The following is a 25,025-nucleotide window of genomic DNA, read 5'->3' on the forward strand; positions in this document are numbered from 1 at the left end:
ATATATAAAAGCACCACAACAAACCCAAAAGGCTAACGATTTATAAAGTCAGAAGGTTCAATAGCAAACACATACTTCGGAACAGAACGCTGATGTCTACCTATTGACCGATATTGGAACGTTCAATACGACCCATGCGATGAGAAATATAGCAGCGTTATGTCATACTATGAGGTATTATACAAAATATACTTATAAATAGTACAAAAAGGCCAGTGTACGCAGCCTATCTTATGCTCTAATACTACAGTTACATCACTGTCTGCTCTAGGTGGATACGATAAACACAAATTTAGAGGCCAGTTAGTGAATTATAAACGTTTAATAACATAAATATTATGCAAATTCTAATGAATGAAAAGATATAATAAGACCTAAGTTCAATGTGAATGCCGTGGGCTTTGGTTTTTAGGGGCGGAAACATCTCACATGTACTCAAAACATCCGTTGGGTGTCTGGTGAATACAGATGTAATTTCGCCTCCAAACACGATGAGCTTGTCTGACACGGCACTTTGATGCAAACGCCAAATGTAAAATTTTCACCGTTAATTTAATGTGCCGGGTTTATTAAAAATAGCTAAGGTAACTCTTATCTCGACACCAAAAAAGATGCACCTAATTTATATTGCGCGCCCTATTACTCCAGGTACCTTCTCAGGAGCGTTGTAGTTGGCGCTGTTATACCAAATCTACCAGTGACGTTGGCCACGTACTAACATTGTTTCTTATCTGAAGTCTCGACGATCCTTGACTCTACTTTGCACGAAAACTCTCTACTCTTAGGACCTCTTTCCTATTGTGGATGGCCCCGCACTGTGAGATTTCCGTCTCGTCGCCTGGATCATTTCCGGGCTACATCATCGGAGTCTTACTTCGATGTGAATGTATGCCGGCAAGCAGGAATAAAGAAAGAATGCTTTCTTTCTAGTATGAAGCTAATATCATGCAAATAATGTTGGTAACCCCCTATTCTTGTCGGTCTCCTTCACCTGCCTTGTGGTTCAGACCTTGCGTCTGAACCCCACACTTTTTCCACTATCAAACGGTTCCGGACTTCTTTTTAAGGTCTGTTAGTCCTCTGGTTGCCAAACCTATCGTTCTATATAGACGTTTGGTGACAAACGTCGGCTAGGCTGACTCTGCCCTCCCCTTCTTTGCCTTCTCATTTGAAAGGTTGTCCAGCTGATGATTGTGAAATTTTCGTTACCTTTGCTGGCGTATCAACACTCGTCTGCTGCAAGCAACGGTTTAACCCAACTGCACTGCGTAGACCTACCGGATGCATGAGCCTTTCGTGTCGTCAAGTTCCATAGGAAACCATACTAAGAACCCACTTTTTTTGTTTTACTAAATCTGGTGCTAACTGAGACCACACAGTGAGACAGGTTTTATCAGTCCTTTTGTTAATTTTTTTAATGGCGTTCATGGTTATTCACCTACTTTTTCTTTGGCATTTGAATGTCAATGGAAAAAAAGGGCCCTAAGTCAGTTATCGTTCATAGATATTTATTATGCGCCCGCAGAAAAAAAGGACAGTCAATAGTTTTGATTTTTGTCTTTCATGCCCCTGTAAGTGCCCTTGATCTGTGTGAGTTGCGCAGAGACTGTGAATCTAGCTAATGTGAGTCGCTGGTGAGATCTGATTGATTTTTTGTCCTCTTTTTGCAAAACGTATGAATAGGACTTGTTCACGCACGGCTGCATCATTCCTCATCGCTGCCTTTTTTATTTCCTATCACTTATAAGCATTTCCTTAAATAGTGGAGACTAGAGACGGTCCACGTAACTCTAAAAGAGATACTCTATGACAATTTTACAGTGAAAATAATGATTAGGTTGAATTTAGGACTGGGAATATTTCACGTACCTTGCACAGCAATGGGACATGACAGGAAGCCACGTACCGTTCATAATAACCAACCACACAAAGCTCATACGATACGTACGTTCATGTTTGAAATTCATCTCGTTTTTCTATACGAAGATCTTTCTTGGCGAGGATGCTGTGCGGAACCGTGTGTTCAATTGAACTCTAAATATAAGAAAACCGTCAATTTACCTTTTCTATATCTGATGTGAGCCAATAGCCTAAGGGTTGTCGATGAGGTCTTTGAGAACGTAACGAACCCTAGGATCTGTTATATTCTATGTAGACCACGTTTTGGCTACCCATCTATACAAAACCTGCCGCCGGTAGCTATTTTGTTTACAAACAGTTCTGAATCACTATGTAGCTACAGTTACGTGCAATGTTCTGTCCTGGATTCAGCATCTTCCATCCATTGATAGTGCAGCCGACGTGTAAATAGCGTTCCATTATGATAAAATTAAAGTTAATTCTAATAAGGTTATGAACTTGTTGTCTACTTAGGGAAAACCAATTTCCTATTTATCACTGTTATTTTTTTCTCGTATCTCAAGCTTAGTCTAGCTATTAGCGCAAGTGTTTTTCTATCTTAGCCTTTCGAATGGCACAATTCTACCAGATTAAAGAAGCTCATGTAATGGAGCTCACTAGGTTTAACCGATACTTATACTAAGAGGCTATCCGATATCTGCATTTTGACATCTATTCGTTCACAGCTCCCGTGAATCTTTATTGCATCAACTTCGTTACCCAATTATAATAATTTGAATACTATTAGTTCTCGAATTATCAATCCTTATTAATTAATAAATCCTTACTTACCGATACTTATCCTATAGACGCCATTACCGTCATCGAATCCAATCTATAGCTCCATTACCCAAAAAAAATTAGACTAAAGGCAATAATTTTCCGTGGACAACTTTAGCTATAGAGGCAAACAAACAGACACTCGATTTTAGTTGTATAAAGATAAAGAAAAATTAGCAACAGTTAAATAAAGGGATGATGATGCATGCTGGGTATTTGATTATTATCAAATATTTAAAATATCATTGTGAACACCTATCGGCTGGAAACTGTAAACATTTATAATGCAAATAACAGAATCCGAAGCGGAGAACAACGTCCTGGAGAAGGATTCTCCCGCTGCCTTCGATTTCATTGTCGAAGTCTCTATTCATTAATTGATTGAGCTGACAGGTAACTCTTATCAAATCTAGCTACCTTAGCCATTGTCTTCATCATAAGTTCATCTCAGTAGAATATTTGTTGATGATAGGGGGGTTTCTGTTATATGCGTATAATGACAATACATGTTTGGTAAGCTTCCCTTTTGTTGTTTGAAGTGAAATGTAAACGTTTCATGCAGTGCAAAATCTATCATAACCTACTGCTTTACAGGAAAAGGCAAGGCACAGAAGCTTTGTCGTTAAAACATTTATAATGCAGGCCATTGTCGCGCTAGAGTGTTAGGTGCGTTACACAGCATATCTGAAAAGGAATGTTTTGAAGACGGATGGGGGAGCTGAAGTAAAGACAAACCCATTGTCGAAATGTCCTAGACGATGTTTTCCAGCTAAAGTGGCGTATCTTGTGCAAAAGTTGACGCCAGACAGAAGCGCCGTATCTATATAACGTATCTATCGAGTTTCATCTTTATACGTTAATAGAAAAGAAAAGTGTCTTACGCGAGACTTTCTCCCGCTTTTCAGCGATCCTAAAAAGCTGTTTAGGGAATGAGCAGCAGCTCACGTCAGGACATTGCAGATTCGATCAGGCATAACAAGCGAATTGCTAAAAACATCCCTGAAAGCACTTGTAGGTAGCATTTATTGTTAAGCTATTTCTAACTGATCGAATGCGTAGACACCTATGTTCATATCCGGTAACTCGGCTCCCTTGGACTCAAGAAGTGAAAGCATATTTTTCTAAGAACGCTCTATGATCGATTTCAATTATAGACAAAAAAAAAAAATCCATTTTGTGGCAGCCCCATTTTCCTTTATGTATTTACGTGAATACTCCTATTATAGAACTAATCAATGTCCTCACTATAACCACATAAGAATATAGAAACAACAGGAAAATGAAAAAAACATCTGTTAGTTCTACTAGACAACGTACCCCATTTGACCAAGTTCCACCTAATGCTCCCTCTGTAGTTGTTGGTCTCAAAAAGGGAGCTATTTTTTTTACCGCTCCGCTTTTAGACGCAAAACTGAGCTAGAATGTAGTCGCTCAGCGTCTATGTTAATGTATCAAATAAGCGAACATCAATGCGCACCGACCTTTATTATTTTGCTTCTCTCTGATAATGGCTCGATTCTGGCAGAATCATCGTAATGAAAACCCGTGGTTGTTGTTAAGCAGCGTTTTTATAGTTTTATATAGATGTGTAAACGTTGCGCGTGTACTCCACCGCACTGTATGCAGATGTAGTTAGAAGACTTTTTTTTGGCCCTGATTTTGTGACAAATTTGTAAGCAAAACACGCGCCACATAAGCATAAAAATCTAAAAGCAATGCAGCAGAGGAAAGCGGCAAGTTCGACAGGACATGATGGAATAGATAGCAGCATTGCAAAACAGCGATGATACACCGAACATTTATGGGCTGTTCGCCGAGATCAATGTCGCATGGTTTCCTTTCGCCTACTGCTCGAGTCGGTCGGCCCCTTGAGCAAGTCAGTAAGAACAAAATCGACGCAGCTTATTTGGTGCAGAGCGCTAGGTGAGGTCATTCGGCCAAGAGGAGCATGAGATTCAACCGGAAGCGCCCAGCTAAGGATAAAAGCCAGCGTACAAAGTCAAACGATCTTCCGTTTCTGCCGAACCCGGCCAGCCCTGGCCTGCTTGCGCCTTGGCATCCTCGCCTTTGAAGACCAGAGGCTACGAAGCGTAATAAGGAGATTGTAGTCGGTGATGGCGAGTAACGGAAAAAAGGAGCTTTGTTTAGAAGAGACCAATGGAAAGATGCTGGTTAGGACAACATTTGCTTGGGTTACGAAGAGGACAGAAATCAATAACCCTGCATTTTCTGGAGGATAACATAACGAAATAAGAGGTCAAAACAAAACAATAAGTAAAAACAAAGTCTATTTGTAGAAAGGAAAGAAACAACGAGAAAAAGCTCAGCAATCACGGTAGTGTTTTGAAGCCAATATCTACCTCGAGGAAATAGGAAAAAAAAAGGGAGAATTTTATTCGAGAAGCAAACATTTGTCAGGTTCACGACCCTGGTAGTTTTGGTACAGACCATACGTCTTTCGGTGAGGAGCCAATTCCAAAGCACTAACCTAGGAAATGCTTCCTCGGGGAAAGAAACTCATTTCCTTACGAAGGAATAATTCTTAGGCAAAAAAATAATGTAAGATAAGAAGACTCTGCAGATGACCAGTCTGCACAATTGTACATATAAAAATATATATATACAATATATAAATATAGATATTGCTTATAAAAAACGTACATACAAGGTTATATATATTTCCTGACAGAAACACAAGGGCTTGTTCAATTACGTCGTGAAAATATTACGTTCAGAATAAAATTCAAATTTAAAGAAAATCACAACGAAAAGTTTATATATATAAGGGTTAAAGGTCCTTGTAACGTCGGAACGTGTTCATAATCTGTTGTGTCTGGCCGCCACCAACCCTCGAGCTAGTCTTACAAGTCACACATTTTTTCAAAACTTCAGCTTCCATCGCTCAGCGCCATCGATGACGCTATTTTCCGTTTTGTTTCGTATGGCCTCATTAAACCGGTAAAGTTACTGCAGTTGATCTATGCAAACTTTCCAGGACTAGGATGGACGAATTAGCGCTTAGCATCATTATTGTTGTTTGATCGGCTATAACTGTACCTTTAGCTATGCGTGTGACAGAAGGGGAAAGATGTTGGATAACTATAACACGGTGTAGCTATACTTTTAATGGGTAATTATAATAAGGAACACAATAGAAATATGTGACGATAGTATTTGAGATGTTTGCGGTTCGGGAGTTTGACCCACAGTCAATTTGTGTCGACGCATGCAATGTAGTGATGATTATGATTAACACCATTACGCACAATCCGTATTATACATATATATTAGACACCGCTAAGGCCTCATCTGTTGTTGTTGTTGCTGTTTTTTTTCTAATTCCAGTGATTTAGTTATTGTGAACGGCCTAAACCTGCTATGTTCCTTGATTGCATTTTCACGTTCATGTTCTTATGTCGCCTTATCTAGCTAGACCAAATGTATTGTTCCGCTACTTCCGTTGCCACGTCCTATCAGTTCGACCACGTTGTTTTCAGTAATTCCATTATCTCTCTAGTTAACTATTCTAGGATTCTATAGCAAGTGTTTAATTTCTCTACGCCAGTCGTCCTGTGCTAGGGCATAATTTTGCTACTTTCTGTATTGAGACGCTACCAAACAACTACGCCGTTTTACAAAGGCGAAACTGCTTCGAACTTTCAAAATGTCTCAGGAAACTGAGCTAACAAACAACGTAAGAACATCGGTATTTCTAGAAATTATCGATTACTAACAAAGGATAGAATACAACATTAGGCTTTCAGCAAAAAAAAAAAGACAACATTCCCGATATTGAGGCAACTGAGTTAAAGATAAGTCGTGTCTTTCCACTTACACTCGAATTTTATATATATTTCGAGTATATAAGTATAAGTTTTTGATATTATTGGCATATAGATGTCAATATATAGACAAACTCTGACTCGTTTATATGGAAACCAATATAGGAATATGCATACATGTGCAAAATTTGCATCATCATAGTGGGGCGTAGCGACTCGAGTAAGTGGCGGGGTTTTGCGGACTTTGTAATGGCCTAGCGGCGATCAACTGACTACGTTAAAGCCGATGTTCAAGGCTCAAACTATTTAACGCGAGTGATTCGAACTGGAAGCACCACATACACTCTCATACATACGCTTAATTGTTAAATTGCTCTAAGAGACTGACCAAAGCTACGCTGTGATCTGTCCAATAATGATGGTTTTCTGTTTATAATCTACAGGACTCTGTTTGGCCTCTATGTGTGCTGGAACTATTGATCAAGCCTGTGGCAAAATAGGAGAATTTTATAAATAAAGGAATCAAAGAAAAGATAATATTAATGCAATTACTATTACGACGCTGAAATAATTCCGAAACCGTGGTTCGGCATAGGTATATCTTCAGGAAGACCAGGCTTACCAAAAGAGTACTGTCTCCTGAGGTTGCTGCATCTTTTAAGTACTGTTTCTCATTGGCAAGGAAAATTCAGATCAATACGCTGCGGTCCGGACAATTTCGATGACTTTAAGGCACACTCGTTTGCATATGTCTATGGTCGATTTCAGAAACTGGTGGTGATGGAAAATCGGTATGCTCATGCGGTACCAGCATCGGAAATGGGGTTACTGCCATAGCTTCGGCACTTCCCATAACGTCTCTTCAAGCGGTGCAAGCTATCTTCAACAATTCACCACAGCAACTATATCAGTCGCCGGGCGGACGTCTAACAACTGTCGTTTCTCAAACTCTGCAAGCCCTCAAGACTGGCTACCTTTATCGATATAAGAGTACGTCAAGTAGTTATAATGCGGATTTTTTTTCCAATATCGCTTCCAGCCTAATTTAGCGGCGGACAATGGAAGATAATGGGATACAGCTCCGGCATATATAAATAGCCTGTGTATTATTTTCTGTTATGTGTTCATTTGAAAGTTAACAGACATAAAGCTAATCCATCCGCTAAAATCAACTCTTGTATTTAACAGAAGCGTTATTTAACAAAAATACGCAATTTTTGTTCGTTTCTTCTTTTCGATTTCGCAGAACGTCTTTTGAATAAAGATTGGCGCCGCGAGTACTGCGTTCTACTCAGTGATTCATCTCTGGTCTGGTTCAAAGGCGGCGATCGTCGTGCACCAGCTGGCAGACTCGTACTACGGGACGCCCCTCAGCTAATCGCTTACGGAGCTTATACCAACAAAGTAGGTTGTGTCAGATATGACAGCTAGAACTGAAAAGGTTCTAATGATTATAGCGACGGCAACAATGAGGATTTTCTATAAAAGCAATTGGAAAACAGGATAATGCAAGTCAATGACAAATCGATCCTGGACTTTAGTTGACCTTTTGCTGACCTTGTAGGACACGTGCCTTGTCTAACACTAAAAATAGTAAGGCGGTTTTCGACGATCACACATATTCAGCTAAGGATAACAATGATTCATAACAAACAGATCAATTCATATACAATGCTTATAGTTGCTAAATTAACTGTAATATGTGAGACGCTTACTTAATCTAGGCCATAATTAGAACCCAATGTAATTTTAGTTGCTTATTGCAAGCCTTAAGAGCTGATGGCTGAGGCTAGTTTCAATATGAGACATAACGAATTCCACTTTACTCATAACATAAGTTATTTTACTTCATCTCACGCTGGTCGATTTTGAACACTAGCATTCTAAGGAACTCTGGCTAGAAAAAGGAATTGGTGGGCAAGCTCTTCGCGTTCAATTCGGAAGGTTTCAAAAGAAAAGCCTTTCTTTTTTAGACCAAGTAGGCGTGGTTAGTAGAGGAGAAAGAAAAGGAGACTAAGAATAAAAAAGGGTTCTGTTTACGTCGGTGTGGGAAGAAAAAGTAAAAACAGGAAGATTAAGGAGGTAAAACGGGACAATCAGCTCTAAACAGGACGACAGTTCTTCTTCCCTTTGTACCGTGCATATCCTCATGGAACACGAGTCACAAATTCACGGGTAATCTAGGATAGAAAAACAGATAAGGCGAGGAAGGGTTGTAAAGAAAGACCTCACTTCCTTTTCTTTCTACGAGACCCCCTATTTTCTATTACCCCCTCTCAACGTTTCTGCCTCTTTCCATGATGTCTTCAAAATCACACGTCGCGCAGTTTTTCTTCAACGACTCGAAATGGAATCACGTTATTTGCTAGGCTGGCAGCCGTCCGACTGCCGCATCCACCGCCCCGTATCAACTTACCCGTTACTCAACAACTAAAAACGCCAGTTTATCTCTTTTTGTTTAGTTTCTTGTTGTCCCTTGTCGGACCGACGTTTAAAGACGCTCGGCTGACATTCGGTTCCCAATTGTTTCTCCGCCTACCTGCCTTATTTAAGCTTTGGTCGTCGCAGTTCGCTTTCTAGCATACGTTCTCTAGCTTTCCTGCTACCAAGCAATGCTGCACTAACTAGCATCACTTCATCAGCGGGTTTGAACGTCGAAAAGTATCGAACTAGTCTAGTTGGCGAAGGGGAAGACATAGAACGGGAAAGGAGACCAAGTAATCGGAGTAAACAAAGGGAGCAGAAAAGAAAGAAAAAGTTTAACGAAAAAGAAGACAGCTTAGGAAGGAAGCGGAACGATTGGGAAAAAAGTGGATTTTTTTCCAATTACCTTGTTGCTCAAACGAAAAGCAAAGGTTTGCTAGTGCACATCTACCTGTTTTCATTACTTTTCAACAATTTGTCCAGCTGCTACTTTCCCTAGCTAGTCGTGGTGCTTGTTCCGTCTGCCACGAAGCCTGCTGCTAGGGACAGCTAAAGTCTTCATTGCCCCGTCATGTCTGATGCTGCTTGAATCCATTTTATCCTGCAGCTTCATACGCTCCTCGCTCCGTTGTTAGAACGCTGCTAGCGGACGATAACGACCGCTTCTACAGCATGTAAAGAAGCTGCTTCTGCCGTCGCTAAAATGTTTTTTGTTTCTCGTTCTTAAAAGCTTCCCAGTCTTCTAATGCTGCCGTCAAAACTAGCTGTGATCTAAGTAGTATCGGTAACTGGAACACGTCAGCCAAACCTTTACAATCAAATAGGTTAGAAACTCAACGCGGGTTAAAAAATTCGACACAGACGATAAAATGGACGTTATTGTTGCTTGCCTATCACGAAAGCAAAAACGCTGCTGTCCCATATCAGGACGAAACGCGTCCTTTGTTATCATAGATTTCAGAGCCATGCAGACCAGGTACTTGTCTGTTGGCAAGACTCTATTTTGGAATCGAGCAATAAGATCACGACATTCTGCAGTGGTGCGGTACGCATGACAATGGATGTGTGCGGTAACTCTTTGTTTTGTTTGTTTATTTACTTGTTGATATGAGTTGTTGACCCGCCGTCTTCTCTATCTTGGGCGAACAAACGTGGGGATCAAACTCAAGCAATAACCCAGAGATATGGTTGATATAATATGGTTGGTAATAATGGATCACTGCAGTCCGAGGCGCCTTTCTAGCATTATGCTGATAGTTGTTATTGGCATTGATATTATTAGTTTTAAATTAAAATATAGGTGGAATTGTAAACTGAGGGATGGTGCGTTGACTCCATGTAGGTAGTAAACGAACTGGTCTATTAACAATGCACAATACGTTTGACTTGCCATTAAATTTCAGGTTTACTATAATATCTGAACGTATAATATAGACTCTCCCTAAGATGAGGCTTATCTAGAACAAGTTATACTAATCATATCCGTTTTTCTTTTGCCGCAACGTTTATACTTAAACAATAATTACGAAGTTAGTTTCAAGTATTGGGATAGCTGGAAGAAAAAACGATATTATATTTGGTTCTATATACTACAACAGCTTAAAATTTTCTCTCGATGTCGGCTGAGGTAGTACCAAGATTCATATTATTCGCATATTCTGCACAAGTTGGGCATTCGAACCCAGACATATACGCGAAAGAGTCAAAATTAATCTTTTTTTTATATCGTAGTCGCACTGTAAGCAATGAATTTAACTAAATCAAAGAAATATATATAAAGCTTATACATTTACTATATCGAGCGTACACACCTTACCGTTTTCGTCCAAGAAAGACCTTGGAGCCGAAAGTTGACAGGTTCTGCAGGTTAACGGTCGGCCGAGAAAAAATTACAATGAAAATGAGGAAAAAAATAAAATCCATGATAAAGATAATTCTAGTATTAAAATAGGCAGTTTTCGAAGTTAACCCTAAAATCATCTAATATACTGTGTACTCTTTTGTCTCAGGTTCCTCTGAAGCCATCCAAACTGCCTTCCGGCTACAACGAGGATCAGCTACTCGTATTTGGAGAGATCAGACGCAATAGGCGAGGCTTTGTCGTAATCGTTCACTGGTTTCTCACCGAGGAACCTAATCATACATTGTAAGTTTTCATTTCGCTTCAGCGAACAGACAAGCTGTTGTCATACGTTACCAGTTCTACATCTGTCTTTGTACCTTTTGTCACGGCAGTGCTTGATAAACTTTTATTTTCGTGGACCTGGCTTGCTTCAGCGCAATATACGAGTCTGCATTCTACTGTGATGATTTGCAATCCTGTTACCTAAATATGTATTATACTATGCTTCAGGTTTATTAAACTAGGTTTATGGGGAATATGGAAACACTACTAAAATAATCAGCAAACTAGGTACTATGATCGAACTAGTCTGGGATTTCGGTTGCACTTTTCGAACTTAGTATATCTATTGGCAAAAAAATAACAAAATATGCCATTGAGTTTTTTTTAAATGCATGTTACCTTGTCACTGAAGGATATTGTGAAGGCCCGTAATTAGCTTCCACTTAACTATGTAGATAGAGAGGACAGCCAAGCAAGAACTATGATTGCAATGATACCAAATCGTGTATGCTCGCACCGTAGGTTACTCAGGAGCCTGCGTTATCGTTCTTAAAATCATCTTTTGTAGTATTTATGCTTCAACACTACTTAACGCGTTAGTTGAAAGTGTTTCATTAAGTAGAACAGGTAACATTAAAACAAAGGGAAATAACCCTAGAGAGAAAGATAATATTTGCTGGTATTTAATCCTCCAGCAGAAGTTCATGAGTGGGCTATTTTAGCGGCAGCGGGCAAAATGTGTGGCTCATCGATCGACTTATATTATACCAGCCTGTCCAGCTGTCCGTTACTCACCGTCATTGCATATGACGTGTACTTTCCGTCTTTTCGATTTATAAGTAGTACGGTATCAACAAAACAGTGCTAAAAACTTTCAACCTTAATAGTGTATATAAACAATATATTTCACTTAGGCATTTAAATATAATACAGGAGAAACAAGTTCCTACACTAACTTAGAGGCCATTCAAATTTATACTCGTACGCGTCGACTTGAAGTTCATTCTACGAATTTTTAACAAAAGTAATGGATTTTATGAAGATTTCAACTAAGGTCATATATAAGCAATGACACATGATATTGGGTCTGGCAGTGAATAGAGTATCTTCCGACTTCGTTCCTTGAGGTGAAATGTAGAAAAAATTTTAGACAGAGACTTTAGACTTTATAAATGAGCTTGGTTTTTGCACAGTTTCATTCGGAAAAGTAACCAGTGGACCCCTGCCTACTAAGCTGCTATGTCCACGATTGAGATGGTAGACATAGCTTCGTTGTGAATAAATAGTGAGGTATTACATACGTCCCTAATGTCTTAATCCCTACATAAAGGAGTACCACCCTTTCATGTTAATATATTCCAGCTTGTATTTAGCTCAGATCGATTAAATAGGTCGGGCATAAGTTAGTATGGCTTTCCCGAGAGTTTACCTGAGCAAGACATTTACTCATTCACGTCTGACATATATATCGGCCATCATTGAGTTGAAACGTCACCATTTGCTGAAATACAATTGACATTACGACCGTTGTCTTTATCGAGGCTGACCAGAAGTATATGCTTTTCGTTTTGTCTGCGCTAAAACGCTTGTTGTGGAACAGCGTTAACTCGCTTAATCTTCGAGAAATTTCCAGAATCATTAACTTAGCATTTTTCCACGGTACCAGATAGCGTTAACGACGCATTACCTAATGCAAATGATCTTTCTAATTGGTTACTACCAAGAGACGTCGCCTATTTTTTTTAACGAAAAGCGGTCGTAGCAGGACGATCAGCCATTTCAGGATATACGTACGCGCAACAATCCGCGATCAGAATAGTTCGCGTGACTGGGACACGTGGAGTGCCACATTCATTACATGTAAATTTTTACCTTGTCCTTGGTTTTCGGCCTACTTTTTGGCTCCCTCTACTTTTTCTTTTTCAATGTCTATTTGCATACGTTATTGCACTTCAAGGACCTGATCTTGCCGCTGTCAACGATTGAGAATTATCGGCGACATCGTGTTTGTACCCTTCTTTCACGTGCGTTTCTCCTGCACGGCTCCTCACTGATTCAGACTCGCAGCAACCTTGAAGAAAAGCCTCTACCTGCAGTTGGAGACTTGAGCTTTGTCCTGCGCACGCTAGGAAGACAGCGCTGCCGTGAAGATCAGCAGGCAGTTAATTAACTAACGATCCAGTTCGATTTGTCCCCATTACAATTACGGTCAGAGGCAGGACAGCACCAGCAGTCGTATGTATTCCTGGCACCCACACGCTACTCATCTGCTGCCCCCTGTTGTGGTTCACCTAGCTCCGTAGCTGTTGTCATTTCACCGCCATTGACATTTTTGCTATTTACTGCGTAGCGAAAAAGCTTACTCGGAAAAACGCTACAGAAAACGTGGAAAATGTTGCTATCCCCCCAGAGGCATAAATGAACGAATCCCGAACAAGTGTTAGCGGGACAGCCGCACTGAAACTACGCGAAAGAAGAAAGAAACCGGGAGCAACCTTTTCCTCCCGCCCACCGGGTTTAGATCCCATGGTACTTTCAAAATTTTTGCCTGACCTTACTGATGCTTGTATCGTTCCCGTTCAATTTCTCCTTTTGTGTCTTTTTTTTCGCTCCGCCTTCTATCGGGTCTGCCCCTGTCTCGCTCTTCGACAGAGATGTCGTTTTCACTGTCGCAACTATCAATGTGCTCCGTCTTTACTAGCTAGCCATCTCACTTTAGGTACCACTTACAATTACCCTTCAGAAACTGAGCTCTTTGTACCTTCTTTGACTCAGTGAGGCTCCGTCTCTTCTGTCTGGCCTGGTCTAGCCACACTACCTTGGCATACTTTTTTGCAGTTTTACGCCCAATTTTACAGACTTGCAGGTCCGTCAGCTCTGACCTAACCTAGATCAGTCGCTACTATTGTCACACAGCAAGCACCATAGAAATATAATGTTTTACCACAAACCAGCGCGCGGCCTCAACCTACAGTGATGCTCGATTCGCTCGTTGCCAACGTCTAGCTTTTATCATAGACTGCTACAGTGTTAACGGTAAGAGATAGTAAGCATCTAGCCGCGTTCAACTAGCGAAAAACTTTCCAGCCATCTGAAAAAATCTATTAGTACGTGTCAAATTTAAACGCATCGGCACAATCCATGCACGCCGGTGTCGAAAGGAATATATAAGATATGAAACAGCAAACAACAAACGACAGCTAATGGCGGGAGCGTAAGCCGACAGTCCACTCGTCCAAGAAATAATTCGAACGAACCCGAACCTTTCTGCAGACGATGTTGTTATCTTTTCTTTTTCGCGTCCCTTCTTCTTCTTCTTCCAGAGTGCTTTTATACGCAGCAGTATGTGTGCTACGACTTTCTCTGGGTCTTGTATCCCCTTCACTCCCGTTCTTCTGTCTCTTTCATATGCAGTGTTTGCTACAGATACAAGTCAACTTGCAGCTCCTAGCTAACTTTATGTCAGAGTCCTGCTGTTTCGGCAGCTATAAATCGGGCCGCAATGTAACGTGTTACAAGGCTGCTTTTGCATCCTGCCAGCAGTACCCCACTGGTCACTATGTGTCCGTAGAAGTACACATGATGTTGATAAGGCACCCGTGAAACCGAATGAGGTTTTCGTGCGTGCTATGAACTCCACGGCACCAGCCTTTCCCAGCTAACCTACTCGAGTATTAGCTGGACTCTAAATAAAACTGGATCATTGCTATTTGGAGAGGGTGAGGAAGTACTTAGAGGAAAACAGCAGAAAAACAAAGAACGAAACTGAACGTTCGTATTTCTCCCGTTTTCGCCGTCATGATCTTCTATTATTGCGGTTATGACATAGCCTCTTTTATTCTTACTTTTTGACGCTACCAGGGCTCATGCTCTTCCTCTGTGCGGCGCTTCAGTGATGGCAGAAATGATAGCATAGAACATGTTACACAGCTCGGCCCCTCTAACCCAACAGAATGCATCCAAGGGTTCTCTATCGCTTGAAGAAACCAATGCGAAAAAAAAAGAAGGTCGTAAAGATCAAGTGTAAGCAAACGAACAAAGAGGTAAATACTGAACGAGAAGACAAACGATCTGCCCGACCAACAACAACGAAGTAGTAATAGCGATCACGGTAACAAAGGTTCAGGCGACGACAGCGACAGCCTTACGAGTAACAGACTTAACTGAAGCGCTCACAAGGACGAATATAATAATACGATTATATTACTCTGACAGTCCTCAACGGCAAGGTTATTAGCATGCAAAACGTGTGACCGTTGGAAGAAGTATATGAAGCTTACAAACATACTGTAACCTTAGTCTAGGTTTTTATTTAAAATTTGTGTGCTGTTAAGAATAAAACGCAAAAAAGGGCTTGCAGTGAAAACAAATAAATGTATCGCTTATCCTCATTTTTGAAAATCATCTCATTAAATAACTCTTTGTGTGCTTATAACGCGGAAATTATGTACGTTCTTTTTTTGATTGCAGAGATTGGATAAATGCTATCATTAACACTGTAAGTATCACATGGTTCCTGCACGTGTCAGAAATCATCTTAAAGTTAAATTTGTTGCGGATATTGGTCATAGCGTACCTGTGTAAATAATGACACACTATCATATACTAACTGTCGAGTCCCATACAAAAGACGCAATACTTCTTTGACTAATCTTAATTATGGACTATGTGTCCGTTGCGTTAGTTCAATTCACTTATAAGATATTCAGTCCATATATTCAATCCATGGACGCGTTTTTTTCTAACAAGGTGCTCCCCCGTACAGATTCCCGCTCCACCGCCACCGCCCTACTCGGAAAATGACGAGATTCAGCGGAATCATGGCTATCTCAACATGAACAAACTTGCCAGTGATCTCACGTTAATGGATATCAAAGGTAAAACTTGAAAAAGGTCAATATTTTTTAAAATTCTACGACAAATCTGTCTATGTTTCAAATATATATATATATATATATATATTTCAAGTTAGCGTGTGTTGCCAGCATCATATCTACTTTTCGAAACCGTCTAATTTTCACGTTTGGCAGAATCGTCAATTCGAAATGAGAAATCTGTTTCGCGCGGTCGAAGCTCGTCAAAAGGCGCCTCGCAAGAAGCCACGGCCTGCGGCGACGGAACGGCCCGAAGTTCGTCGCGGAAGTCACGAGGAGTTGATGCCGAAGAGGCTGCCATGAATGCCGCTTTAAACTCAGGCACTACTACGGGTAGCTTTCTAATCGCGTTACTAATTACTATGTTGTTATTACTCTGTCTATAGATGGTCGATTTTTGTAGTACCAGTTTGAAATGGACATTTTGACAAAATCTAATTTTGTTTATCAGTTAAACACTTTCCCTTCTTTTCTTCTTGATACTGTAGTTAATATGGGAAAGGGGAATACGTTTTTCCGACGGCAAACCGATCGTTTACCAGACTAGACTTCTTTTATCCATGGCCTTGTGTCTTTCTCTTAAGGTTGGGGCCGAAGTCCTGGCTGGAGTGTTCAAGGTGATCCCGCACAGATCTTGTGCTACTATGCAGCAGCAGAAGCAGCTATGGTGGATCTGAGCGCGTCAGATCTGGCATTTGATATTCCCGGTATGTGTATGCAATAAGAAAACAACCTGTCTGTAGGATTGCATACGTCCTACTACAGACACATGATAATTTTGTATGTCTATAAAATGTAAAATAGTTGCTTTCAGACGCAAACTAATTATCTGATCCGATTTAGCAAGTGAAAGGTTTCATTGAAGAACTAAGCGGACAAGAAGGAAAAATATTGCGGGTGTAGACAAACGGCTCTCGAAGATCAGCAAAAATGATCACTTGAAAGTTGGCAGGTATTCAATAAACAAGTCAGCTCGTAAGCCCGCTCTGTACTGTGTATTATACGTGATTTCAACAAATGTGTGTCAAAATTTTTTTTCTACCTTGTATATTATCTAAGCCTCAACAGACTAACTTTTCCGTGTTGAATTGCTATAAATATTGCAATCAAAGGGAGCAGCTGGAACCAAATATTACTTACGAAGATGAATAAAAAGTACTTTCTAGAAATGGAAAATCACGGATCCGTTTTTAGTTGAAAATTACTATCTGTTTTTCATAAATAAAATTGTCATATACTATGTCAAACAAAGTCACCCCTTGGGTAGCATTTTTAATCAACTTTAGCCTCTTCTTAAATACATTGTGTTGTACTGCATTGTTTCTATTGCCTATTAATAATGAACATTGATACTTTCAATTTCAATTTTTTTAGCTGATTTAGGTGATCTGGACATTGGCGGTTCGATGTTAGGTGATTTCGGGGATGCAAGCGCCATGGATTTTGGCGGGTTCTTCTAAATCGGCGTAGTCTCAACTGTCGTGAAGTACGTACTTAAGGAAATCGGTGCTTATTCAAGCGATACTTAATGTTCAACCTAGGTGATTAGTCTAAACATCGCGGATCACTTTTTATGGATTATAGATAATCGCAAATAAATTTGTGATAAACAAAAAAGGAAAAAAAAACGAGATAAATAACGATAGTGATCGATTTCTTCATTTCACTTCACCGACAGTTGTCGTTAAAAAGTACTCATAAAGCCAACGCGCGAAGAGCGGAGATCTGTGGAGGAACGACCTGTCTTCGAATGTCGGAACACTCCTGCCTATCTGTCTCCACACGCGATTGTGTACAGCTATTAGATTAGAATAATTAAACCACTATTAGATCTCACGCTATGCGAAAATTAGCACGGCACCATCGTGACGGTAAGCAGCACCCCTTAAAGAGATCTGTATCTATAAATGTTTCCCATTATTGTGAATGGACAAATGACCGTCTTCCGTAAAAATTGCCTAGAGAGTCACTTGATTTTTGTACTGGGCATGTTCTATAGAAGAGGTGTGACCTACGAAAGTTACAACCCTGCCATGTCTAACTGTTACGAGTCAACCACGGCAGAGTTGGGAAACGCCGTCACCGCCAAAGTTATCCAATTGAACAAAAGAGTATATTCGCGTACAACCCTTCCCCGAACCATGTTTACCAAACACTATAATACATAAAATCTAGCGGTGACGAATGCTGAACACATTCAACGTATTGGAATTTGTCTGTTGACCGCCAGCGTTAATGTATTCACAATGTACCCATATATGCAAGGAGGTATGGCAGTTGTAAGCATAGCGTCAAGAACCATGAAGAAACCAGCTGGTCTATGTATTGCCATACACTCCTTATCTTACTATAAGAAGAGATGTCCGTATTTAGTAGTTATATACGTACCATATACCAATAAAAGAATAAAATGCGCGATGCGTATTAGCACTAGAAAGGAAGTGAAAAAAGAGAAGACAACATAATCTGATTCGACCATGTGATCGGTTGCTGTAACAGTAATGTATGCCTATAGAAATACTGGTAACAACAAGCAATCACAATTAGCACAAAGTAGAAGAATTCAATACCTACTGATGCCAATAGTAATACTGATGTGTAGCATTAAATAATAATTTGAGTAACTACATTCAGAGAAAAAACAGATGCGACTGATGTAAGCTAGAGGTTGTGTTTGGAGTTGGATGCCCTACGAAACGACGCATAGCTTGTTGGATAATTACCAATGACAAACGGCCGAAAAGTACTTGAAGAAAAAAAATGAAAAGGAGGGTTGGGCATGGAAAATAGTTATTCAGATAGAGAAGCCGGCGGAATTGGACGATCGAGAGGCGAGATGACACGTGATGGATCTAGCTTGAATAACGGCCTTTTTGAATGTTGTGTTGGGTAAACATTTGCTGGGTGTGTAAATTATTCGGACAGACTGTGTATCGAGAACGAATTGAACATAGAGGCTTCACGCGAAGGACATCCGCCTCAAGGCACCAGTCGGTTCAATGCTGCTTGCACAATAAAAACAGAAACAAACATACATACGATTACAATGAAACACCACTAAGCGAAATATGCTCGTTCCTTTTCTTCCTTGCAAAGTCTATAATGATTACAGTTAATATCCCATGTACATATATATATATATGATAGGTTAACATATACATTATATATACTACGAGATGTGCAATAGCTGGTAATGTAGATACGAAAAGAGACATGTCCATACGTAGTGCTATATGCCATATTTCACTATGAATTATGTCCCTTAACAACAATTAATGAGAAAAAGTGACATTGCAATTGCAGCAGTTGTGCGAATTGAAAATGATTTATTAATTATTATACTGCACCAAGCAGGCCACTGTACAGCAGTAATACATTAAATTATAATCTATCTATCTAATGTTACAACAATAAACACGACAAGGAAGATCGTATCGATGTGATTGTTCCTACTTCTAGAACTCGACCGTAGAGTACACTAAAATACAGTAACGAGTTTCAAAGCTTATTTTCCGTAAGTTTCTATAACCTAAAAGGCCTCTGAATGAAAAAAAAAAACACTCACTTAAGGATTTCACGGTCAGTTTGCTCTTATATATATATATATAGTAAATCAAGGCCCAAAAGAAAAGTGCGATGAATGAATGAATGATGCAATTCCAACAGGGCATCCGAACCAAGCGTGTAGAGTTTAGCATAAAATCTTTAGATGATTCAAGTGTGCAAACGTTGTCAGAAGAGACGTAACTTAAAGTAAGAGCGAATCTGTTGCAATTTTTGCCACATTCTTTTTGAGAGTATGACTTCTTTTTTAGTAATAGCTGATCATTGTTGACTAGATTTTGAAGCAAACGCTAGAACTTCCTTGTTTTAAATACTTTGTTTTTACAAAGCTGAAGTGCCAAACTTGTCCTTCCGTTACTAGAACATATAGGTCCCAATGTAAGGAAGGCAGCTGAGTTTACTTTAACCCAAGACAATACACTAGGCGTATCATAAGAATTAGCATGACCATAACACGATTACGAATTGACGATTTTGACCCCCTGTACTTCTGTAAAACAATAAACAATAATGAGAATTGGCCATGAAGATAATGACCATAATATGAAAGGAAATAATTCATTATACAAATGGACAGGTGTTGACAGGGAGGTCATTTTTACGTTAGAGGGATACACTGAGATCGAAAGTCGGAGGCCACTTCTTGCCTCGAAATCTATTGCCAGTTACTGTTCTGAACCTATGATTGTGGTTAATCTGACCCTTAGCAAATCGAATAAAAGGGAACTCATTATTACGACTACTATTATTGTCGGTATACGTAGGATTAGGAATATTACCCTAACGGTATTGTATATAGCGCGAAGAGTGCTACAGCAAGCGGACAGCTAATTAGTGTTTAGCCGCTGACAATTCCGAAAAATTCGAAATATCGAACAAAACCTTCCATCCTCAAAACGAAGAATATTCACGTGCTCTTCATATCTATAGTTTGCGCGTCGAAATGATACTCGAACTACGATGTTTCTGAAACAAAATCGCAGGCCGAAATTCGCTACTCCACGTCACCATATGCGCGAGACTTCGTGATGTAAACATGAGACATTATGTAGTTGCTGACCGAAAAAACAAACAAGATGACGGAGAAGTGGCAAACACTGCTACGTTGCCCTTGTATTCAATGCCATCGAATCACCATAGTATCACCACGTGCACACATTTGAAAAAACTACCCCGTCACTACATAATAATCATATAATAATTAGTCGTTCTTTTGTAATTACGCTAAAATTATGGCGAACTTTTTTTGCTATAGCAGATGTCTACGCGATATTCCGATAGGTCTTAAACGGTCCAACAAGCCTAATAGTTCTCAAGATGCTGCCTAAGAACACCGAGATTGCTAAATCCCTCTGAATCATATGAACTGGGCGTGGTAAACGGTATAAAATATGGAAACAATTGACAATTAATTTTCAATATCATATCTGTCTGTGTGAGTATCAATAGATAAATAAATACACAACACAACGATGTCATAGAAACGTAGCGTGCCGTATACGCTATGCAATCAGCTATTTGTATAGAATAGACGTAAAACGTATTAATAGCCTAAATGAGCCACGCTAGTGTACTAGGTAGCTGCTCATATCATTATTTTTGTTATTATTACTATAAATGCTATTACAAGAACATTAGTTGTATATTGGTTAAGTGTGTCATTACGAACAATAGTAAGACTACTATAATAATCCATGGTTATATGGTTCTATCTTAGCTAATTACCTATTAAAAACGTCCCCTGGACAGCATGGACAGGGTCCAGTTTACCGTACTTCCTTGAAAGACTACGCTTATTTTTTCGCATTAATCATCCCTGAGAAATGGACGATGAAACGGGATTCGGCCCATTAGATTGTGCTGGGTAACGAAAAACGAGCGTAATCGTAGAAGCTTGTTAGCCATTACTGGGGTTTGATGACAGTCCATCCTGACAGCTCTCTAAGTGAAATTGAAGACATAAATATACAACTGTTAGCTGACACAGATGTACGAATGGTATATATGATATCGGCAAAACATACAAGGCACCACCAAACGGAAAAGCTTTCAGTTATACTGGGCTTAATCTAATTTTATTTTACTAGGTCTTGAAATAAACCTGTCACTGCACCCAGCAGAAAAAACATCGAAGCATACCCACGTTTCTTACTGAGAAGCACTCTAATTGTTCTAGCTAAAAACACTTAGCAATCAGAATAGAAAGAAAATACTGTACATTTAAGAAAGTTCACGAAACACATTATCTGCACAAACGACTGATTATGCCCCGCTCTCTGACTACAAATGCAATAGACGTTTATCGGACGAAGGAAATGGTTACCATAAAAACATTGTCCTTTAAGCATTGGCATTTTTCAATTCTGTAGAATTTCTATATGTATAGTAATAAATATTGGCGCGAGTTAAATCCTTGGCGCGCAGTTGTCTAGATTCTAACTGCTAAAACCTTTATACGTATACGTTTTAGTAAATAATATCTGAAAATTACGAAGAGGTGACGCTTGTATGCAGTGTTAGTTGATTCTGTGTTAGGCTGCTATCGTACTAGGTGAACATTTCTAAGTAGGAATAATACGAAAATACGTATGCAGAGAGCGTGCATATACATGAGAGTTGTTGACGGCTGAAGATTTTTGTTTCGAAGAAAATATTTTGGCTTAAATAGGAAAGCAATTCAGAGGACCATCAAATAGCATTTAACTGATGGTGTACTATATATGAACTGCTGACAATGATATTGTAAAACGCATCCTATTTGAATAGGATACTCACAGAAAGAGATGTAATCTGCAAACTCGAAGTGGTTTTATAAGTAATCATCCGACAAACCATTATTCCCTCGACTGACTAGAGTCCTTTGAGTTGGCCCCCGAATGCCTGCTTTCACAGTCTGAAGCCCAAAATAACGAAATCTCTTCGATATGGATCATAATATCAAGCGACAGCCTACGCATTTACTACATTGTACGTAAATACAGACAACAGAGATAGACTGAACTCGCTATAGAGCCTTTTTTGATCCACGTTTAAAAACTAGCTATTTATATATGTTGAGAGTCCTACACGTCTGCTTTTTGAACCGGTACACATCGTTATGGCGTTTGACTTTTTCGTTAATACGACCGGGAAAATCACTCCATGACAATTTGCCGGTTTCACTAGGATTAACTAGTTCTAAGCTTAGTTTTAGAGCTCTACAAACAAGGAATGGGTTAATCTTTTCGCCTTTGAGCAGCTGTTGATTCTCCTGGTTCACGACCAGAAAAAACAGTCTTACCCAAAGCTACCCTACTGAACTAAATTTGTCTCATTATGCTGGCTTCAATTCAACTGCCTGCCTTACAGCGATACAAAGCTATCGAAGGCGTTTAGAAACGTTCTCATCTAAGTGCACGAGCAAAGTAGCATCAAAAACACACGGTCACATTAGTGATCGAGCAGAGAAAAATAACGACAATTTTCTATGCAGAAAACACTGACAGTAATAGTTAGAGTACTGATAATCATAGCGCTGAATAGAAGACATGTAACAAAGGTACGGCAAACAGACAGTTCTACGGGACAAGTTTAACAACTAATAGTAGTTGAGCTTATCGCAAAAAACAAAAACGTTCCCAGCTTCTATATATAATAGATATCGTTAAGACAGTCATGATTATATTGACAGTCATAGAATAATAACGACTTTCGCTCGGTGACAATCGGCAGAAGTAATGGGCTAGAGCAACTAACGTCCTGCGTATAACCGATGTCAGATCATTTGGATAGACCACAGCTAGCACAACAACCAATAAACCAAACAAAAACTGTAGCAAGGCACAACAAATAAATAACCGAGTAGAAAAATGGATAGTTTTTTGTCAATGTTTTTAACTTTGGTAACATATTTCCGTTAGATTTGACTTGTCGACGTTAATTACATACTTGAAATGAGGGTAAACTCTAGCAAAGCCAGAAGGATATGCTAATCAATTGCCTGCATTGTTATCTCTGGTCGCAGCCGTATTAGAGAATGGGAATAAACAAATCGAATGGGTCTACTTGAGAAAAAATGAAAATAACTCTATCGCAAAACCATTTTTTTAGAATAAACAATAAGAGACGAACGTAGTATGCAATCCTTCTATCTGGTTCTATTTGGCTCTAACAATTATATGAATACCTAGATACCAATACGGATCATCAAATAAAATAGCTCCATATATGCGCCCAGTTCAAGCCAACAGTCAAATATATCTAAAAACCATATTTTATCAGCGGTTCCTATAAGAAGTGAATAATACCAATTTTTTTAGCAAATTCATTTGTATTTCGAGGTTTTACGCTATAGCTAGCACTATTCTAATAGTACCTACTGAATCAATTTAAATTTCGTTGGTACAATGATGTAAGGAAAATTTAGAAGTCAATTTATATACAGCACCGAAGATTTCAATTATGCCAATTCTTAAGCTACGCTATGACGAATTATATGCTAGATCAAGCGTTATAAGGCTTATAACTGGATTTTTATTGGTAGATTATTAGATCTTCAATTTGAGCCTTATTCCTATTTGATAGCACAAGCCACTGTTCTTTGCTTGGTAAAGCTTTCACTGCGTCTTTATGTTTATGATATATTCAATTTCAGATATTTTCCTAGACAATGAATGCTGCGTGTCTTTCGATAAGTACATGTTTTTCAGTTATACATTGTCCATTGGTCTTCTATTCTATCTAATTTGATTACCTTCATTACCTCGTATTTGCGACGCAAATCGCTGGCGTCAACGCTTGAACGCGTCAATAGTTGAGGTTAAAAACAGCAACAGAATAACACGAGCTGGATTTTCTTTACTCGTTCCATACTGCGAATAACAAAAAATTGCCATCCCTGTTTCCTTTGAAGCATGAACACTTCAGTGACTCAGGGGACTTTTTTCGGCTTGTGTGAGCTTTGAGCGAACACAAAACTCACGCCCAACTGCCAGACCTTTTTTAGTGCAGCATCAGTGTTAAACTGCCTTGACGAGTGATAGTGATGCCACAACGATAGATCGGATGAGACATCTGCTTCTTCAGGGGGCTGCCGCACCTGCGTGTGGAATTCACAGTTTACTTTTAAGTTACAAAAACAATGACAACGCTAAGAATAATAATCGCTTTCGCTTGGGAAGACAATATTTGCGGAACGAAGATACATAGAACGTATTAATATCTGATTGTCAGGACAATCTATTATTATACGGTTGGTACATTGCAATTCAAAATTACTTGGATGTTGTTGACACATCGGGTGCATTTTATCTGGCTATGGGTCGACGAATAGAACTCCTCTTCGTCTAATCGAAAGAGGTCCCGCAAATCTTTAGCCGAAAAATGCCGCTCCGCTTCAGCTTCCGAATCGACAACCACAGACGAAAGCAGAGTCTTGTGCGTTTGGCGTTGGAAGATTTTTTCTTCGATAGTTCCTAACGAAAGGACGATATATGAAAGTCAGATAGCAGTACAATTCCTATTAGCGCCTGCCACAGTTGTTTCAAGGTTCAAGCTCACAGGCGCATCTTTAACGATAGGCAAGTTGTCAGATGAACG

General features: G+C 39.5%; 2 protein-coding genes across 3 annotated transcripts in view; one reads left to right on the forward strand and one right to left on the reverse strand.

Annotated features, from left to right (window-relative positions):
• The window catches only part of LOC111266580 (uncharacterized), a 25,128-nt gene extending 1,827 nt beyond the window's left edge, over positions 1–23,301 (forward strand). Inside the window, exons 2-10 of the mRNA XM_022844168.2 lie at positions 7,230–7,451; positions 7,708–7,865; positions 10,895–11,031; positions 15,481–15,508; positions 15,776–15,887; positions 16,041–16,217; positions 16,469–16,591; positions 17,259–17,370; positions 17,563–23,301. Coding sequence (XP_022699903.1) covers positions 7,230–7,451; positions 7,708–7,865; positions 10,895–11,031; positions 15,481–15,508; positions 15,776–15,887; positions 16,041–16,217; positions 16,469–16,591; positions 17,259–17,344 — 1,043 coding nt within the window. The 3' untranslated portion in view covers positions 17,345–17,370; positions 17,563–23,301. The remainder of the gene's footprint in view (positions 1–7,229; positions 7,452–7,707; positions 7,866–10,894; positions 11,032–15,480; positions 15,509–15,775; positions 15,888–16,040; positions 16,218–16,468; positions 16,592–17,258; positions 17,371–17,562) is intronic.
• Positions 20,526–25,025, reverse strand: part of okr (DNA repair and recombination protein RAD54-like okr) — an 8,054-nt gene continuing 3,554 nt past the window's right edge. For both annotated transcript variants that reach the window (XM_022844166.2, XM_022844167.2), the window contains 2 exons: positions 24,705–24,901; positions 20,526–24,525 (listed from right to left, as the gene is read on the reverse strand). In XM_022844166.2, the coding sequence (XP_022699901.1) occupies positions 24,358–24,525; positions 24,705–24,901 (365 nt within the window). In that variant the 3' untranslated portion in view covers positions 20,526–24,357. The remainder of the gene's footprint in view (positions 24,526–24,704; positions 24,902–25,025) is intronic.

Source organism: Varroa jacobsoni, unplaced genomic scaffold (assembly GCF_002532875.2).
Source record: "Varroa jacobsoni isolate VJ856 unplaced genomic scaffold, vjacob_1.0 scaffold_1098, whole genome shotgun sequence".
In the NCBI taxonomy this organism is placed as follows: Eukaryota; Metazoa; Arthropoda; class Arachnida; order Mesostigmata; family Varroidae; genus Varroa; species Varroa jacobsoni.